The sequence below is a fragment of the Carassius gibelio genome, chromosome B12 (genome assembly GCF_023724105.1).
Source record: "Carassius gibelio isolate Cgi1373 ecotype wild population from Czech Republic chromosome B12, carGib1.2-hapl.c, whole genome shotgun sequence".
Lineage (NCBI taxonomy): Eukaryota > Metazoa > Chordata > Actinopteri > Cypriniformes > Cyprinidae > Carassius > Carassius gibelio.
Window position 1 is genome coordinate 834,230 of NC_068407.1, and position 17,658 is coordinate 851,887.

General features: G+C 34.4%; 2 protein-coding genes across 2 annotated transcripts; one reads left to right on the forward strand and one right to left on the reverse strand.

Annotated features, from left to right (window-relative positions):
• The first annotated feature begins 2,314 nt into the window (after positions 1 to 2,314).
• Positions 2,315 to 5,752, forward strand: LOC127969008 (peptidyl-prolyl cis-trans isomerase A). Its single transcript, XM_052570559.1, has 6 exons — positions 2,315 to 2,528; positions 3,007 to 3,037; positions 3,223 to 3,311; positions 3,853 to 3,949; positions 5,031 to 5,106; positions 5,190 to 5,752. Exons 1-6 carry the CDS (start codon positions 2,379 to 2,381, stop codon positions 5,323 to 5,325), a joined length of 579 nt encoding a protein of 192 aa, XP_052426519.1. The 5' UTR covers positions 2,315 to 2,378; the 3' UTR covers positions 5,326 to 5,752.
• A 63-nt stretch (positions 5,753 to 5,815) lies between these two features.
• On the reverse strand, positions 5,816 to 16,640 carry LOC127969007 (zinc finger CCHC domain-containing protein 24-like). The gene is made up of 4 exons (XM_052570558.1): positions 16,271 to 16,640; positions 13,898 to 14,098; positions 8,000 to 8,164; positions 5,816 to 7,252 (listed from the first exon to the last, which is right to left on the reverse strand). The coding sequence occupies exons 1-4, from the start codon at positions 16,424 to 16,426 to the stop codon at positions 7,139 to 7,141; spliced, it is 636 nt and encodes a 211-aa protein (XP_052426518.1). The 5' UTR covers positions 16,427 to 16,640; the 3' UTR covers positions 5,816 to 7,138.
• Between the last annotated feature and the right edge of the window lie 1,018 nt (positions 16,641 to 17,658).

Sequence of the window (17,658 nt, forward strand, 5' to 3'; positions counted from 1 at the left end):
TATCCTATTTAAATAAATAGCTTCATTGAATGAAGTATTTTTATTTTATATATTTTTTATTAAATTTTATAATTTTTAAATATTAACATTTTTATTGTACTTTTGTTTTATATATGTTACTTAATAATACTAATAATCACATGCATTCAATTATTATTTATGTTTGTATATTAAATTTTATTATATTTTAATATTTAACATTGTACTTTTATTTTTAAAATCAGGTTACTGTAGCAGGGGTGGTTCTAGGGTGAGTGGAGATCCAGGGCTTAGCGCAGAAAAATCCATGTATGTGACTATTTATTTTATTAAATCAGAAAGATTTACCTTGTTTAAAATATACAAAAACAATAAAAACAAATTTAAAACATTTTATTTAAAGTATTGAGGAAAATACATTTGCTTTTTGCAAACAAAAATTAAGAATTGCAAAACAAATGAAACAGCGCAAAAGCAATGATTTTACAATACATATTTTCCATGGTCATAACTATTAATTTATTTGCAACGCTGCCTTTATTTTGCGTGTCAGTCTAGTTTGAGTTTGCGATGCCATTTTTCCTTTGCGCTTCACTTTTCTGCACGTCCTTCTGTGTGGCACTGTTTTGACATGGGGGCGGAGTCAAGGGACGGGGGCGTGTACAACATGCCTCCATGGAAGTGACGTCATCGGCCCGAGACGCAGCTTACTGATCCAGGTCCTGTCATGATGAGCAGAGACTTTCGAGTGGATCGTTTATTTTTATTCAGTAGCATTAAAACATTCATGTTTTCGTTTTATTTACTTTATTAACAAATGTATGTGTATTAGCAGCGTTTGCTCAAGTTAAAAAAGTTGTTAACATGAAAATCTGCTGTTTATTTCTCTCCATGTGCACACTTTTATAGCATTATGTGTATTGGGATCGCAAATCATTTGAGTCAGTTCGGGTGTTCGTAGCGGGTTCGCGAATCATTTGAGTCAGTTCGGGAGTTCGTAGTGGGATCGCGAATCATTTGAGTCAATTTGGGGATGGCGAATCATTTGAGTCAGTTCGGGAGTTCGTAGCGAGTTCGCGAATCATTTGAGTCAGTTCGGGAGTTTGTAGCGGGTTCGTGAATCATGTGAGTCAGTTCGGGAGTTTGTAGCGGGTTCGCGAATCATTTGAGTCAGTTCGGGAGTTCGTAGCGGGATCGCGAATCATTTGAGTCAATTTGGGGATCGCGAATCATTTGAGTCAATTTGGGGATCGCGAATCATTTGAATTAGTTCGGGAGTTCGTAGCGGGATCGCGAATCATTTGAGTCAATTTGGGGATCGCGAATCATTTGAGTCAATTTGGGGATCGCGAATCATTTGAATTAGTTCGGGAGTTCGTAGCGGGACTGCGAACCATTTGAGTCAGTTCGGGAGTTCGTAGCGGGATCGCGAATCATTTGAGTCAATTTGGGGATCGCGAATCATTTGAGTCAGTTCGGGAGTTCGTAGCGGGATCGCGAATCATTTGAGTCAGTTTGTGGTTCGCAAATCATAGCTGTAAATGGATAGGCATTTTTAACTAATTTAGTATATTTATAATTATGTTTTCCACGCTTGTTTAGGTGTGAAATGTGAACTCATATTTTTTGTTTTAATGATGTGCCTTTTAACAGTATCAAGTATATTCAAAAACTAAACAAATCGTGTCTAAAAAGTGCACGCATCTAGGCTAATGTAAAGTTACTTGATGAAGTCATACTAGTGCACGTGTGCATTTTGAGTGCGTTCTTTCACTGCATAATTCGGTGTATTCAAATGCATTTATGAATGCATAAGGATCACAAAATTCAAGATATGAACCCTTTGTGCCAAAAGGGTTCTTTCTTGTCATTATAGAACCTTTCTAGCATAAAAGGTTCTTTGGAGTTGAGTAAAGAACCCTATGGTTCTATATAGAACCCAAATGATCCCTTTCTTCTAACAGTTTGTTGTCATATTAGGTTATATAAACATTATTTATGTGTATTTTTTATTTAATAATTCATGCGTCTGAGGGTTTATTTGAATCTAGTAGTCAAACTTATATACATTTCTTGATTTTTATGTTTTTTATAATAATACAAATAGCTACAATTTATGACTTTTTTTCTTTTATTTTACATATTTTAGTTGCATTTTATATTTTACACATTTTAATTAAATTAAATATATTATAATATAATATATTTAATATAATAATTATTAAAAAACTTTTGTATTTATATAAAGTATATATCATATATGTTTATAATCTATTTATATTAATTGACATTAATTAGTTATTATGTTTATGAATCAACATGTGACTGACACGCGCGCGTGCGCTTCCGCTTCAGCTCTTCCTGTGTGTAACAGCGCGGAGTCGCAGACCGCAGTCAGCATGTTATTCATCAGTAACAGGGTTAAACTGTGTTCGCTGGCGTTCACCGCGGCGCGCATGTACGCCACCGGAGCTCAAGCCAACAACAACCCGGTGGTGTTCTTCGACATCGCGGCGGATAACGAACCTCTCGGTAGAGTCACCTTCGAAGTGAGTGCGAGAGAAGTTACGAACTCTACTACGAGGAAGGCTCGGCTCGGCTCGGCTCATGAATATTAATGACGCACTGAGACGTTCACGAGAGTTAGTCTTTCTGATTGGCTGAAAACGCTGGACGGATGTCAGTTGGCGAATCAACGAATACGAGGAGGTTTTATGAATATTAATTAGAATGCGTGACTGTACGCTCCACGAGGTTTATAAAGTAACGGCACCTTGACCTTATTAATATTCATAAGCTCAGCCTTCGTCATGGTAGAATATTTATAACCTGTTAATAATGATCCAAAATACTTTACTTTATAATACTTTATTGCGTAAATCAACGTTTCTAAAATATATGTATTATTTAGATGTTCAAGTTAATGTTACAGCAGTTTCTATGCGTATTTATTTCGAAGTGTGATTATTTTACAATATTTTTAAGTGATTCTCATTCATGAGCTTTAATTCTCTTCCTGAACTCCAGTTGAATGCGGATGTTGTGCCCAAAACAGCAGGTAAAGTGCTTGAAAACAGTTAATATTCAGTACATTGTATTGTTTTGTGTGTGTTGTGCAGGAGTATGTGTGTGTTGTAGAGGACACTGGGTCAACCTTGAGTTGTTCTGAATGTGCTTTATTAATAAAAATGAAGGTATTCCTCAGCCACAGGTGTTTTATGTGATCTTCTGTGTGTTTTCTAGAGAACTTCCGAGCTCTGTGCACCGGTGAGCACGGATTCGGATACAAAGGCTCGATCTTCCACCGAGTGATCCCACAGTTCATGTGTCAGGTGACCAGATCAGATCAAGATCTCACACGCCTGCATGAGGCTTGGCTTTCCATTAAAGCTGTTTCACAGAAACGCAGATGAATAATGCTCATTTAGGTCAAACCCAGACAGCTACTCACCTGCATGTTCGGTGTTATGCTTAATGTGATATTAAATATGGCATTTCAAACATTTACAGCATGTGCTACCACTTAAATGCTTATTTTCCCCACAGATCTACAACATGCATATTTTGGCATAATTGATAGACTTTATATTTGTAATTTTTTGAATTGCACGAATGTCAAATGTGCTTTGAAATGGTGAATCCTGAGCAAATGTAACCAGTTGCATTATGTTCACATTAAAAAAATCCCTTTAATGATCAATCATGTGAATGAAACGCTCTTTCCCTTGATGTCTTTACAGCAGAAACCCTGTTAATCCTGCACGACTAATTGCACATCTAATGACTAATTGTTTCATACTCCAGATTTTAAGCCTCTAATGTGTTTTGCATTTGTGATTCAGTGAAACAAACATGTATTTGTGTTTCTCTCAGGGGGGAGACTTTACGAATCATAATGGGACTGGAGGAAAGTCCATCTACGGTCCAAGGTTTCCAGATGAGAACTTCAGACTGAAACACACAGGACCAGGTGAAACACTCTGACATGTGTTTGCTTGCTTCATCAGATGCTGTCAGCTTCGTTCTGTTGTCTATGAATGTCTTCATGTGTTCCTGGTGAATGTCAGTGAGTTTAGTTCACTGTACAAAGATCATTCAGGCTTTCTGTAGGAACATGTGGACGCCTCTAGAGGGCGCTATAAGAGCAAGTGTTAGTGCTTTGATTTATTGAAATGAAGCTAAAATAAATCTCATATATATATATATGTGTGTGTGTGTGTGTGTGTGTGTGTGTGTTGGTTTGACAACTAACTGAAAAGTTCTAAAATTGCCAAAACTGAAACCCTATCGAATAAAATAATTTATAATGTATAATAATTTAACTTACAGATGAATATTTAAAATTAACAACAAAATTACTAAAACTTAAAAAAAAAAAATTAAAGCAAGTTACATTCATATTAAAACTGAAACTGAAATTAAAATAAAGCTAAATTTAATAAATATAATAAAAATTACAAAAGCACATCAAAATGATAAAAAAACAGAAAAGTATAAAAAAAAAAAAATTAAAGCAAGTTACATTAATGTTAAAAGTAAAACTGAAATAAAAATAAAGCAAAATAGGAATATATTTAAAAATATTAGAAGCACAACAAAATTACTAAAACTTAAACTAAATTGTAAAACAACGCTAAATGGAAATATATATAAAAATGACAAAAGCACAACAAAATGACTAAAACTAAATGTGTGTGTGTATATATTAATATATTTTCAAACAACAATTTTGATCTTAAAATAATAATATACATTAATATTATTTAAACTACAAAAATTACACTTATTTTGACTTACTACTGTTTTAAAGCATTTTTTCATAATTATAATTGCTTTCATTTTTATAATTATAATAAAAAATTATTATTATTATCTTTTTTGTGACGTCAATATTGTATATGTAATAATATGTGTTTGTATGCAAATTTACTGTTACATTTAGTCATTTAGCAAATGCTTTTATCTAAAGCGCCTTACAGATGTGCATTAAAATCAGCATCAGCCGTTAAAACACAGATGAGCTCCTCCTGACGTGTTCTTGTGTGTCTCAGGTATCCTGTCGATGGCTAACGCCGGACCCAACACCAACGGATCACAGTTCTTCATATGCACCGGCAAAACAGAGTGGTACGGAAACCGTCTTCATGAATCCGCTTCTATGCTTTGAATATGAATGAGCGAGCGAGTGTGTGTGTGTGCGTGTTTTCCAGGCTGGACGGGCGACACGTGGTGTTCGGCAGCGTTAAAGACGGGATGGATGTGGTGAGGAAGGTGGAGGCACTCGGCTCTCGCTCGGGAAGAACTGCTAAGAGAATCAGCATCAGCGACTGCGGCGTACTCGAGTAGAGTCTGCGTCGTTTCTACTGTCCTGCTGCTGATGCATTCAGAGCCTCGAGCTACACAATGTGAAACATAGACACTTTCGGGTTTAAAGAATACTCTTTATTTACTGCAAAGCTGTGTGATGTTCAGAAATGTCAATGTTGTACACTTCAAGATGTTCTTTCCCATATACCAGCAATTCATAGTGACTAAAAAACAGCAGAAAAGCACATGTGCATTATATTCAGTTTTCAAAAGTCATGCAATTTTAAAGCTGCGGTCACTATGAAATGTTTTTGTGCTAAAAAAAAAAATTAATCTTATCACATCATCACGTCACGTCTTAGTCACGTCTGACCAGATCTTTGGTTCTCATGCATGAATTATGGCCAGTGTGCTATCACCAGTGTTCATCACCTGACTTTGATTAATAAAGCCGAGAGCAATAAGAGGTGATGTTTTAGTGCTTTATTTGAATTTACAGGTTGATGAGAGCGTATAAGGCATATTTCTGCTTCAGAGGTTATTAATGACACATTGCCTTCAGCAAGCAGAAATATTTCACAGTCTGAGTCACAAACTTAGGGTTTGCATTTAAAAATTGAAAGTAAGTGAACAAAACACACACATGCAAAGAGAAGAAGTAACGGTCCTAGTACTGAGCCTTGAGGTACTCCAGACTGCACTTGTGATCGATATGATACCTCTTCTTCAATTGATGGCGGTCATATGCCATACGAGCAGAAATATTTCATATTTACAAACTTACAAATTGGGTTTGCATGTAAATGTTAAGTGAACAAAACACACATGCACAGTTGAGAGATATTTAAAAACACTAAAACAGTTTTTTTTTTGTCATTTGATTGTTTTATCCATTCAGACGAGTGTTATTTTTTCAGATTGCTTTTGAGGCCACTGAGTATGAGATATTAAAAAACATTTTTCAAAAATACAGGCACAGGTTTAATTCTGAATAAACAAGCATCACATCAAATAGGTAAAGCTACAGTAATAATACTGTTAATGTTCTGATCTCTGTTGCTGTCACTATTATTGTTCCTATATTTACCCAAATACACAAATATCTTTGTGATGAACAGGCACTCGAGTGATGTGACATAAAATCACACAATATGCAAAACGCAGAAAACGAGCTATCAAAGTTTTCAAAGAAATTCCTGTTCTGTTCTCATAACAATCATATATGAAAAAAATGCAAATCATAACATTTAATAATAATATGGGGTGTATATTAAATCCAAAAAAAAAATAAATCTTCATTTTTTTCTTATCAAAATGTTTTAATAACAACATTATTTTAAGTAATCATCACTTTATTTTCCATCCTGTAAGTCTTTTCCAAAATCACTTCAGCTTCACAAAAAATTCCACTTCCTTCATGACATCACTCTACAGAAAGTGACATCGTTTTGGAGGGAACTCTGACAATTAGTGAATTCTGTGTCGATCTCTAACTCAGTGATTAACATCAGATCTTTGAATATCATTAAATATCCAGTATTTACGGGTTCTGAAGAACAGGAAAGAAGTCCTGCCAATAAATTATTGCCTGATATCAAATAGGATAGGATCAACTTAAATTTAATTTCTATATTTAAAGCTTTCATAAGACATCAGCAGTGAGTTGTGACTTAATGATAATTACCACGGAGAACAATTTCAAAATAATTGAGATAATATTTGTTTGTCTGTGGTGCGCCGTTAACATTAACAACCTCAAATGCATTATTCAAAAAGTCATTTTCTGTGGTTATCAACCTGCAAACTCATATTCAATCAGTGAGGAATCAGCTGGCGTGACGGGGGTCAGAGGTCACTGGATGCGACGGCAGTAGGATCCGAGCACCTTACACTTCTCACACAGATGCTGAGGATGTTCTTTGCTCTGGTCCGATACGTCCAGACCGTCGGGTTTCTCCAGAGGACGCTGACAATCACAAGAAAGGGTTTATCAGGGCAAAAGAAAAAATGACAATACAGAAGAACATGTGGTGGACACTAAAGGAAAAAGAGAAGTCCAAAGCATTGAAGAGAGCTTCATCAGGTGTTTTCTACCAGCTTCAGAACTTAATAAGTAGCTTTATCTTGAGCCAAAACAGCACTGTTACATCTACAAGTGAAGAACTGGCTCTGGAGTTAATAACTAACAGATGCTTTCCAGTCAGTTTAGATGTTCTTCTGCAGCTCGTTTTGTAAAGATGTTTCAAGAAAGCGAACAGAAACCATCCAAACATTCACCCAGAAGCCCTCAGGGTTCCTGAGTCACCAGCAGATGTGCTTGGGTTTATACGGACGAGACAAAAACAAAGCTCAGAAATCAGCGACGTTGTCTTGTTTCCCAGTAAAACATCCTTAAAGCAAGAAACATTCAGTTGCACAAGCAGAAATTTTTGGTTAGATTTACACTTTCAATCATTTGCAGGTTTTTATTTAATTGTTCAATCTAAAGTATCTTCTTCTTTTCAAGCCAGGGTTGGTATAATTAAGTAAAAATAAACTTCAAACTAAATAAATTACACTAAACAGTATTAGTAAAACATTAAAGTAAAAAAACAAAAAATTAAATCTCATTTGAAACACTAACACAAACAATAACAGTATATCAGTGAGACTAAAATGGGAGTGTGCGTAAGGATGTTGAGATATTGAGTGTTTTCCTCCAGTATTTCTTCACCTGTTTGTGAGGATAGACATTGATGTGGCACTTGATGCACTCCTGACCCATATTCGCCCAAGAGTTTCCACTCATCCACTTCCTCTTGCATTTGGGACACTTGTACTCACCAAAACACCTCTTCTTTCCCTGATACGGCGTCAGACCCTCTCCTTTAGGACGAGCCTGCCCAGAAAACCACTGTTAGATGCAAAAAAATCATACTAATATTCAAAAGACAAGATTTATTGTTTTTTTTTATAATACTTTAACTCGGTTAAGATGCATTAAATTGATTAAAAGGGACAGTAATAACATTTCTTATGATGCAAAAGAATGTTCTTTTGATCTTTCCATTAATCTGTGAATCCTGAAAAATAAAATTCATCACAGTTTCCACAAAAATATAGTGCAGCGCAACTGAAGAAGTAATGGTCCTAGTACTGAGCCTTGAGGTACTCCAGACTGCAATTGTGATCGATATGATACCTCTTCAGTCACTGCTACGAATTGATGGCGGTCATATGCCATACAAGCAGAAATACAAATTGCATTTAAAAATTGTAAATGTTAAGTGAACAAAACACACATGCACAGTTGAGAGATATTTAAAAACACTAAAACTGTTTTTTTTTTTTTTTATACATTTGATTGTTTTATCAATTCAATCCAGAAAGTGTTATTTTTTCAGATAGCTTTTGAGGCCAATGAATATGAGATATTATAAAGAATTGTTTTACTGTTAATGTTCTGATCTCTATTGCGGTCACTATTATTTTTCCTATATTTACCCAAATACACAAATATGTTTTTAATGAACAGGCACTCGAGTGATGTGACATAAAATCACACAATATGCGAAACGCAGAAAATTGCATCCTATTGTAAGAATCATTTTTAAACCATATGGCTTATACAGCATCAAAATCAGAGATATTTCATAGATATTAATGCATTTCATATGCAGATGTCTGATCAGGTTATTCCTGTTCTGTTCTCATAACCATCATATATATATATATATATATATATATATATATATATATATATATATATATATATATATATAAAAAATGCAAATCAAAACAGTTTCCATAAAGTAACGAAAAAGTAACGGCCCTAGTACTGAGCCTTGAGGTACTCCATACTGCACTTGTGATCGATATGATACCTCTTCAATCACTGCTACGAATTGATGGCGGTCATATAAGTACGATTTAAACCATGCTAATGCACTTCCGTTAAGGCCAACAAAGTGTTCAAGTCTATGCAAAAAAAGTGGTCAATAGTGTCGAACGCAGCACTAAGATCCAATAAAACTAATAGAGAGATACACCCACGATCAGATGATAAGTGCAGATCATTTGTAACTCTAAGGAGAGCAGTCTCAGTACTATGATATGGTCTAAATCCTGACTGGAAATCCTCACTGATACCATTTTTCTCTAAGAAGGAATATAATTTGTGAGGATACCACCTTTTCTAGTATCTTGGACAGAAAAGGGAGATTCGAGATTGGTCTATAATTAACTAGTTCTTTGGGTTCAAGCTGTGTTTTTTTTATGAGAGGCTTAATAACAGCCAGTTTGAAGGTTTTGGGGACATATCCTAATGACAATGAGGAATTAATAATAGCCAGAAGAGGATCTATGACTTCTGGAAGCACCTCTTTTAGGAGCTTAGATGGTATAGGGTCTAACATACATGTTGTTGGTTTAGATGATTTAACAATTTATACAATTCTTCCTCTCCTATACTGTAGTTAAGAATGAGTGGAACTGCAGTGGATATCAGTGCAAATTCTCTTCTTCTCCAATCATTTTTCTCTTTCAGGTCTGTTTCAGATTTACTTCACAGATGTATTTGGATGAAGCTTCTTAACCGAATGTTAGCTGTCTTTTCTGCGGTTATTAGGGGTGTTTGTTCAGGATGAGTGTGTCTGCGGTTGGCTCAGGATCACTGAGAATTCAGAAATCATTCATGATTTTAATTGTTCCAGACCCGGTGTTGTCCAGAGCTCTGATTTGCCCCTCGGTGTTGGACGGGTTCGGGCCTGTGTGGGTATGATTATGATTATGATTACTGGCATTGCTCTGCTTTAATCAGACACATCTGATCCTTCACATCTGCTTCACAACAACTTTTCAGAAACACCTTTTCTTAAACAACCAATTGTGAACGGGTGATTGTGGAATTAACTATATATGACAGCAATGCAGTGCAATTTATTATTTATTTTGGATATAATTTTTGTCATACTTAAATTTTTCAGTTTAACTTTAGTTTTAAGTTTTAGTGTCATTTTTAATACTTTGTTTTTATTGTCTAGCTTATTTTTACATTTTAGGTTTATTTTGATATTTAATTTTTGAAATGCATTCTTTGCTAGATGAAATAAAATAAAATAACTGTATACATACATACATACATACAGATATATATATATATATATATATATATATAATTTTTTTTTCAGTTAATAATTCTTTTATTTAAAGTAATACCCAGATTTGTAATTTTATACTCAACCTAACTCAAACACATAAACCCATAACACATACACAACAACAACAAAAAAGTTTTTTAAAGTTTATATAAAATGTTTTACTATCTGTGCAAATTTATTTTCACCACTGAGTAAAAAGTAGTAATTGCAACTTTTATTTTTTCTCAAAATGACTTATATATGACAAATATAAACCTGCAATCACACACGGTTAATTTTTTTTACCATGGTAGAAACAAAAAAGTCAGAATGGCAAGATATGATCTCAGAATTCTGGAAAAAAAACTTGAGATTGCAAGAAAAAAAGTTGCAAACAAAGTAGTTTTACTAAAGACTTTTTGTGAGGCAGCAGCTAAGAGAAGCTAAAAATCAAATAGCTTTTTTACAGCACAGATCATGGGCTCTCAGAGTTTATTCTCTGTGTCCCTCGGGGCCGCTGAGGGGCCCCTGTAACCCCGCTCTATATGATGAATACTTTAGAGGAGACGTCATCGTCATCATCATCATCATCATCATCGAGTCCAGCTGCAGCAGGAAATGTGAGTCAAACACACACACACACACACACACACACACACACACACACACACACCCTTCAGCCGAAGCCTGTTTTCATTGGCTGAATTTTTTTTTACATTTTATAAATGTCCATATAGTTTTCTTAAATAAATTTTATTTGCATTATTTATTGTATTACTTGTTTTTATATTTAGTTGTATTTTTATATTCACTTCTTTATATTATTTTATTACTTATTCCATTCTTTTTTTTTATGAGGTAAAAATAAAATATATAGGTTTAAGTTTCAGTCAACAAAAATGCATTTTATGGTTTTAATTGTAATTTCCACCGTTCCAGTCGTAAAGGTTCATATCACATGACCTGTGCGTGCATCTGTCTAATTTGACGATCTTCTACCAAGTGACAGATGATTTAACATCTAATTCCCTTTGATTTTAATTGGATGCACTGTCTGTGACATCAACAACAAAGTACATTAATCAAACAACCCTCACAGATTGCAAATGTTTAAAAACCACCCCGCACAACCATATGGCAAATACTTATGTTTTGCATGAGCAAGATTTATTCTCTTAAGCAACTTTTGAACTGATACTATGTTTTTATAAGTACAGTACTGTAGGTGTGGCACACACTGCATGAGCTTAAAATGTCCCATAATGCATCTTAAATGTGTTGCAGTGCACTCTGGGAGTGGCTCCTGATGAAAATCGGACACAGTGCCTGTAATTCAGAGCCATATGTTTAAGTGTGAGTTTAAGATTTCCCAACAGCCCTTTTCAGACCCCATCAAATCCAGTCCACGCCTCTCGTTAAAGACACAGAGGAACATGAACATGCTGTTTGACACGAGAGAGTTGAACTTTACTGAGCTACACTCACAACGACCTGTAATTCAGAGAAAGTGCACTTAGTAAAGAAGGATTTTTATACTTTTATTCCCTTATAAAACAAAAATATAGTGCAGTATATTGTAAAATATCATGTAATATATTAAGCATACAGTATATTCTTATATATGGAATTTAATATTTTTTTTTCCAATATATTGCAATATATTGAAAGCGGCAATCATTTGTATATTTTGCAATATATTATATAATAAATTCAATTATTCAATGTATTCAAATATATAATATATTAGAAAATAAAAAGGGAAAATAATATATTACAATTTATCACAATATATTTAAAAAAATATATTGGTAAATATATTTTCATTTCGTAAGGGTTCATCAAGACATTTATAATGTTATAAAATATTTTTATTTCAAATAAATGCTGTTATTTTGAGCTGTCTTTTACTCAAATAATTCTTAAGAATTAAATGCATCAGAGTTTCTAGAAACATATTGTGCAGCAGAACTGTGTTCAACATTGATAATAATCAGAAATGTTTCTTGAGCAGTAAATCATCATATTTTCATGATTTCTGAAGATCATGTGACACTGAAGACTGGAGGAATGATGCTGAAAATACAGCGGAGCATCACAGAAATAAATTACACTTTAACACAGATTCACACAGAAAACAGATGTTTTACATTAGAATACTTTTTCACAATATTACTGTTTTTATTGTATTTTTGATTAAGTAAATGCATCCTCTGTGAGTCTTCTTTTGTAAACATAAAAAATAAAAATAAAACGTTCCAACTACAAACTTTTAAACTTTGCTGTGTTCTTCAATTACAGTTTTTAAACCTTTAATATCTCCAAAATCCTGTTTTTTCACAACCAACACTTTCTCTACATGCAATAAATTAAATCTACGCACCTCCCTGATGGAAGTGAACCAAACTTACAAGAACGCCGAAGTGTGAGTGCATGCATTATATTTGGAGTCAGATTTAATACACATTATATTTATATGCTCTTAAACATTGCTGTTTATACAGTTGCATTGCAGATGCTTCTCCAGATGTTCACTGATGGACTGGAGTGCTGTGGATTATTGGGATGTTTTTATCAGACTCTCATTCTGACGGCACCCATTCACTGCAGAGCATCCATTGATGAGACACTGATGCAATGCTACATTTCTACAAACCTGACGAAGAAACAAACTCATCCTAAACTTGGATAGACCTGAGGATGAGCACATTTTCAGAAAATGTTCAGTTTGCTAGTATGTTGCTAGGTGGTTGCTTACTAGCTCCAGTCAACAGAACCCACTTAAAAGTCTCATATTCTGGTCTCTAGATTTGGTTACACCCAGAAGTTTAACGGCTGTTCAGATGCTTTTATGAGATCAGTTCAACTTCATGCTTCAATCTGCCAGAAACATACCTCACACACGTAAACGGACACAGATGCATTTCCCATTCAACACCCTTAACATGCATTCTTGCCTCAAGTTTAACGTTAGATACTATTTCTTTACATTTCTAGCTTGCTCACTAACTGCTGCTTTACTTTTGAAAGTAAGAAAGTATTATGATTTAGTTTTATAACTGAGCTTGTGTAGCTAGATGTTCATGTACTTGTGTGAAGAACGTTTCTAATTGAATTTTGAGGATCAGTTTCACGATTACCTGCAGAAACAACAGATGTCTTCAGCTCTTTAAACGTCTTCAGGTATATTTGATCACTTTGAGGAAAGAAGATGGTTTATAGGATTACCGCTAAAATATAACACACTGGGACAGGTCAGTAGAGTTTAGTAACTCATTACTTTAACCAGGAGCAGATTTGTGCCAGTTTTATATTCAGGGTCCAAAACCAACTCTTGAAAAGTAAAATTGATGAGTAAATAAAAAGTTACACAGTTACAACTACAACTGCTGATTTAAACCTCAAACTATCCCAATCAGAGATGAAAACAGACCGTCTGGTAAAACAAAAAAAGAGACGATTCTGTTATAGTGACACACACACACACACACGTTTACCTGCGGACAGTCTTTGATGTAGTGGCCTTTATTGAAGCACAGGTGGCACAGATAGTTGGGCGGAGGTTTCTTGCAGGGCTTTCTGGGGTCAGAGGTCAGCGAGAGGTCAGAAAAGCTGTCCGTCAGTAAACTCAGGCCCTTGACGATGTTATTTAACGAGCTGTAGGGAGACGAGCCTGTATATAAGTGGCTACACAGAGTCTGAAAAGAAAACGAAATGCATTAAACCTTTATGAAAAATTCTATGTATTATAAAAGCATTACCATATTTAAAATCTATATGAAATATAATATTTGGTTACAAAGTCATGGGTTTGATTTCCAGGGTATGCATGAACTGATACAAAGCATACCTTGAATCAGTGTTATTTATTTAATATTATAGTTTTTGTTAATATTCTGAATTAGATTTTAACAATTTTAAAGAATATAGTAAGCATTGTCATATATCAATTCTACATGAAATATAATGGGTTTGCATGAACTGAATAACAAATACAACTCTTTTATGTTATAATTTTGAAATATTTTCTTTTTATATTTTCTTTTTTCACTTTAATCTTAATATTGTATCAATTTTGGTTATTTTAATACTTCAAGTTAAACTAAACAACAATGAGAAATAAGTTAGTTTTTTTATATTTTATGTTATTTGAGTAACTGTTTATTTTATTTCATGAAACATGCCCTTACTGTGTACATTTTCTGAAGTACGTGTCAGAATGCTGTAAAGTCACTGTATGTTATGTATAAAAATAAGAGCATAAAACTTTATAAATATCACTCTCAGTATCAGACAGTTGTTTGTTGATAATAAAAATCTGTCACAAAAATCTTCCTTTAAACTCCCAGTGATTCCGTTTGTGCACACTTCTGTTTTTAATAGTTTATAATTGTTTTGTGTGGTCTGATTTTCTTTCTGCAGATGATCTGTGTGAGAGAGAATGTTCTTTGCCACATGATTCTCTGAACCCTTTTCCTCATTCTCATGAGATTGTCCACGCTGTTCAGAATGAAATATTAGCCAACTGCTTATATATTGAGCAATATATACTGTATGCTAATAACAACATTAATAGCATGCGGTATGCAATGACAAACATTTAAAAGTATACTTGCATTATATGCAACAGCATTTGCATTCATCATATCCCATATCTCAGAAATGAAATCAACCTCTTGTTCAACCTCCACATCATTGAGTCACTTGTGCACATCAGTTGCGGTTGCTTTGGTACCTTCATGCAAATGATTATGTACATTTATCAGCGGTTTCCAACATTATCAGTTGCTAATGTCATGTTGCTAAAAATGTATTTCATAGTTCTCTGTGCAATAGTCTTACCCTCAAAACATCTAGTCTTTAGTTCACTGTATAAGTCATTAAATACCAAATGGTTGATCTCGTTGTCATAAACTGTCAAGCATATTATCTACACATTTCTATCAGACCGTTTGTAAATTTTCCATGAATCGTGGAGGTGAATCTTGACTCTCACTAATGAAGAGAATGTAGATCAACCAATAGTAAACCAGTTCTCTGAAATAGATGCATCTCATGAAACTTCAAAAGGAAAGCATATAGACAGAGGACAACACAAGAGAGTCTGACAAAGGAAGAACATCCAGGAAATGATCAGCTGAGAGGAAGAAGAGGAGTAAGGATGCTTGGTGGAAGGGTGCAAAGACAAAACAGAGGACATAAGCACATATCAGATGAAATAATCATGGCTTTCATTGCGGTGAGTTTCCTGTGTTTGCCTAAGTTTGTATTTTCATCTTTGTACCCATATTTATTTGTCTTTTCTGTATCACAATGACAGTGTGCTGTGAATCTCCTCCAGTCTCTTTCAATCAATACTCCACATACAGTGTGTAAATGTGTACAGAAGAAGTGTGTTTCAATACAGTACCTGCCATCCAAATGGTTGCAATCTAATAATGCTAACAGAGTTATACTGACAACAAGACTAAGCATTTACACTGTGAATGTGAGGACTTTACATTCTGATGTATTCATTGACATAAATAATTACTTTTGAGAGATGAACTAAAGCTTTTGCAGGTAATCCATTGAGTGGTGCTGTTTGTATGAATTGTTTGGAGAAATGCACATACTTCTTTGCAAATATTATGGATGATTAGAGAAATGCACCAAAGTGACTGAGAAAAACTGTAATATGTATAAGACACACCCACACACAGATTATAGTTACAGTATGTAGGCCTAACCCATGTTTTTACAATATATGCATAGTTATCAATAAATAAATAAAAAATGACTTTTACAAATCACTGAGTAGTTTACATGTTATTTCTAGATTAGTTCTAGATAGATAAGTAGCGTCAGTGAGGCTGTGGTGACGTCATCACCTCCGTGCGCTCGTGAGTGAAGCTGCTGATGATGCTGGAGCTGAAGTGTGTGTCCAGATCCTCCTTTGGCTTGATGCTGTAGTTCCCATCAGGCTCAGCGTTTCTCTCAGACTCCTGCAGCGACAGATGAACCCAGTTGAAGAGTTCCAGACTCATCTTCCTTATGGATCAGTCCAGCTCAGAATAAAAAGATGGTGTTTGTCGATGTGTGCCACAAGGCTCTGGCTCTGTTTAAAACGTTGTTGCTCAATGAGCAGACAGTACAGCTCGTGCAGATCTCTGAGGAGGAAAGTTAGAGAAAGTCCTGCTGTGCTCGATGGTTGGCTCATGTATATTCATGAGCTGCGGCGTCGCCATTGGAAGGTTACCATGAAACGTCACCATAATGTAATTAACATTCAAAAACACGCACTTCCCCGTTTCGAGGATTCTATACTTAATATTCATGAGCTGAGACTTTTTATTTACGTCACGGATATCATTCAAAACCCCTCCATTCGTGATTTACTGAATTTTTTTTGTTGTTGTAACAATTCAACTTTTCTACGTTATTGTTTGTGTATAAAGCGTGTAACGCAAGACTTATTAGAGTAAATAACATATTTATAATAAATTATTTTAATACAAGGTAAATTTATATTTAAAATGAACAAGTGTCTCTCTTTTTTATAAAATATAAATCAGACACCCAAACCAGTTTTTGTACTCAGTTAAAACTTATTACAATAAAGTTTTATATCCAGATACAAAAACTATAGGCTACCATGGTTAATATATGCTCGTAATAATCATAATACATTGCGTTGCATTACATTATTTAATTATATATCAGTCACAAATTGACTAAACTTTAAATTTAACTTTAATTTTTCTAAATTCCTGAGAACTGCTATTCTGCATGTTTATTTTCCTATTTAAGTGACCTTTTGAATCCCATGGTGTTTTATTGTTTGTGTCAGACTTATGGAACACATTTTGTGACTTAATTTGATTAAATCTGACTCAATGTGATCGGATGCAGATTCTGCCCTCTGGTGTTCATGCCAATCTATTACATCTGTTTAATTAAAACAGTTTGTGAAACGTGACACTCGTTTTGTCTGTGTGTGTGTGATACGTGAGTGTGTTTTTTGCTTTCCCTAAACAACTTGTTTCATATTTACATTACATATTAACAGAGATATTGTTTCATATTGTAAGAATTAAAAGAGTTCTAAGATGAAATCTGTGGTTTGTTATGGTTTGTGTGATGTTTTTGTAAAGCTCAAGGCAAGCCTGGGAAATTCCTAGAAAAGGAGTTTCCCTCCCTTATCTGGAAGTGCAGGACGCACCTGACGTTAAAGTGACCAGTTTTTCCACTGCTGTTCACACAAGAGAACTCAAGCCAA

Coding starts and splice junctions, on each gene's coding strand:
- LOC127969008 (XM_052570559.1), top strand. CDS start 2,379: ATGTTATTCATCAGTAACAGGGTTAAACTGTGTTCGCTGGCGTTCACC. Junction 3,312..3,852: donor TCCCACAGTTCATGTGTCAG/GTGACCAGATCA, acceptor TGTTTCTCTCAG/GGGGGAGACTTTACGAATCA. Junction 5,107..5,189: donor TGCACCGGCAAAACAGAGTG/GTACGGAAACCG, acceptor CGTGTTTTCCAG/GCTGGACGGGCGACACGTGG.
- LOC127969007 (XM_052570558.1), bottom strand. CDS start 16,426: ATGAGTCTGGAACTCTTCAACTGGGTTCATCTGTCGCTGCAGGAGTCT. Junction 14,099..16,270: donor TCACTCACGAGCGCACGGAG/GTGATGACGTCA, acceptor TTTTCTTTTCAG/ACTCTGTGTAGCCACTTATA. Junction 8,165..13,897: donor ACATCAAAGACTGTCCGCAG/GTAAACGTGTGT, acceptor TTTTCTGGGCAG/GCTCGTCCTAAAGGAGAGGG.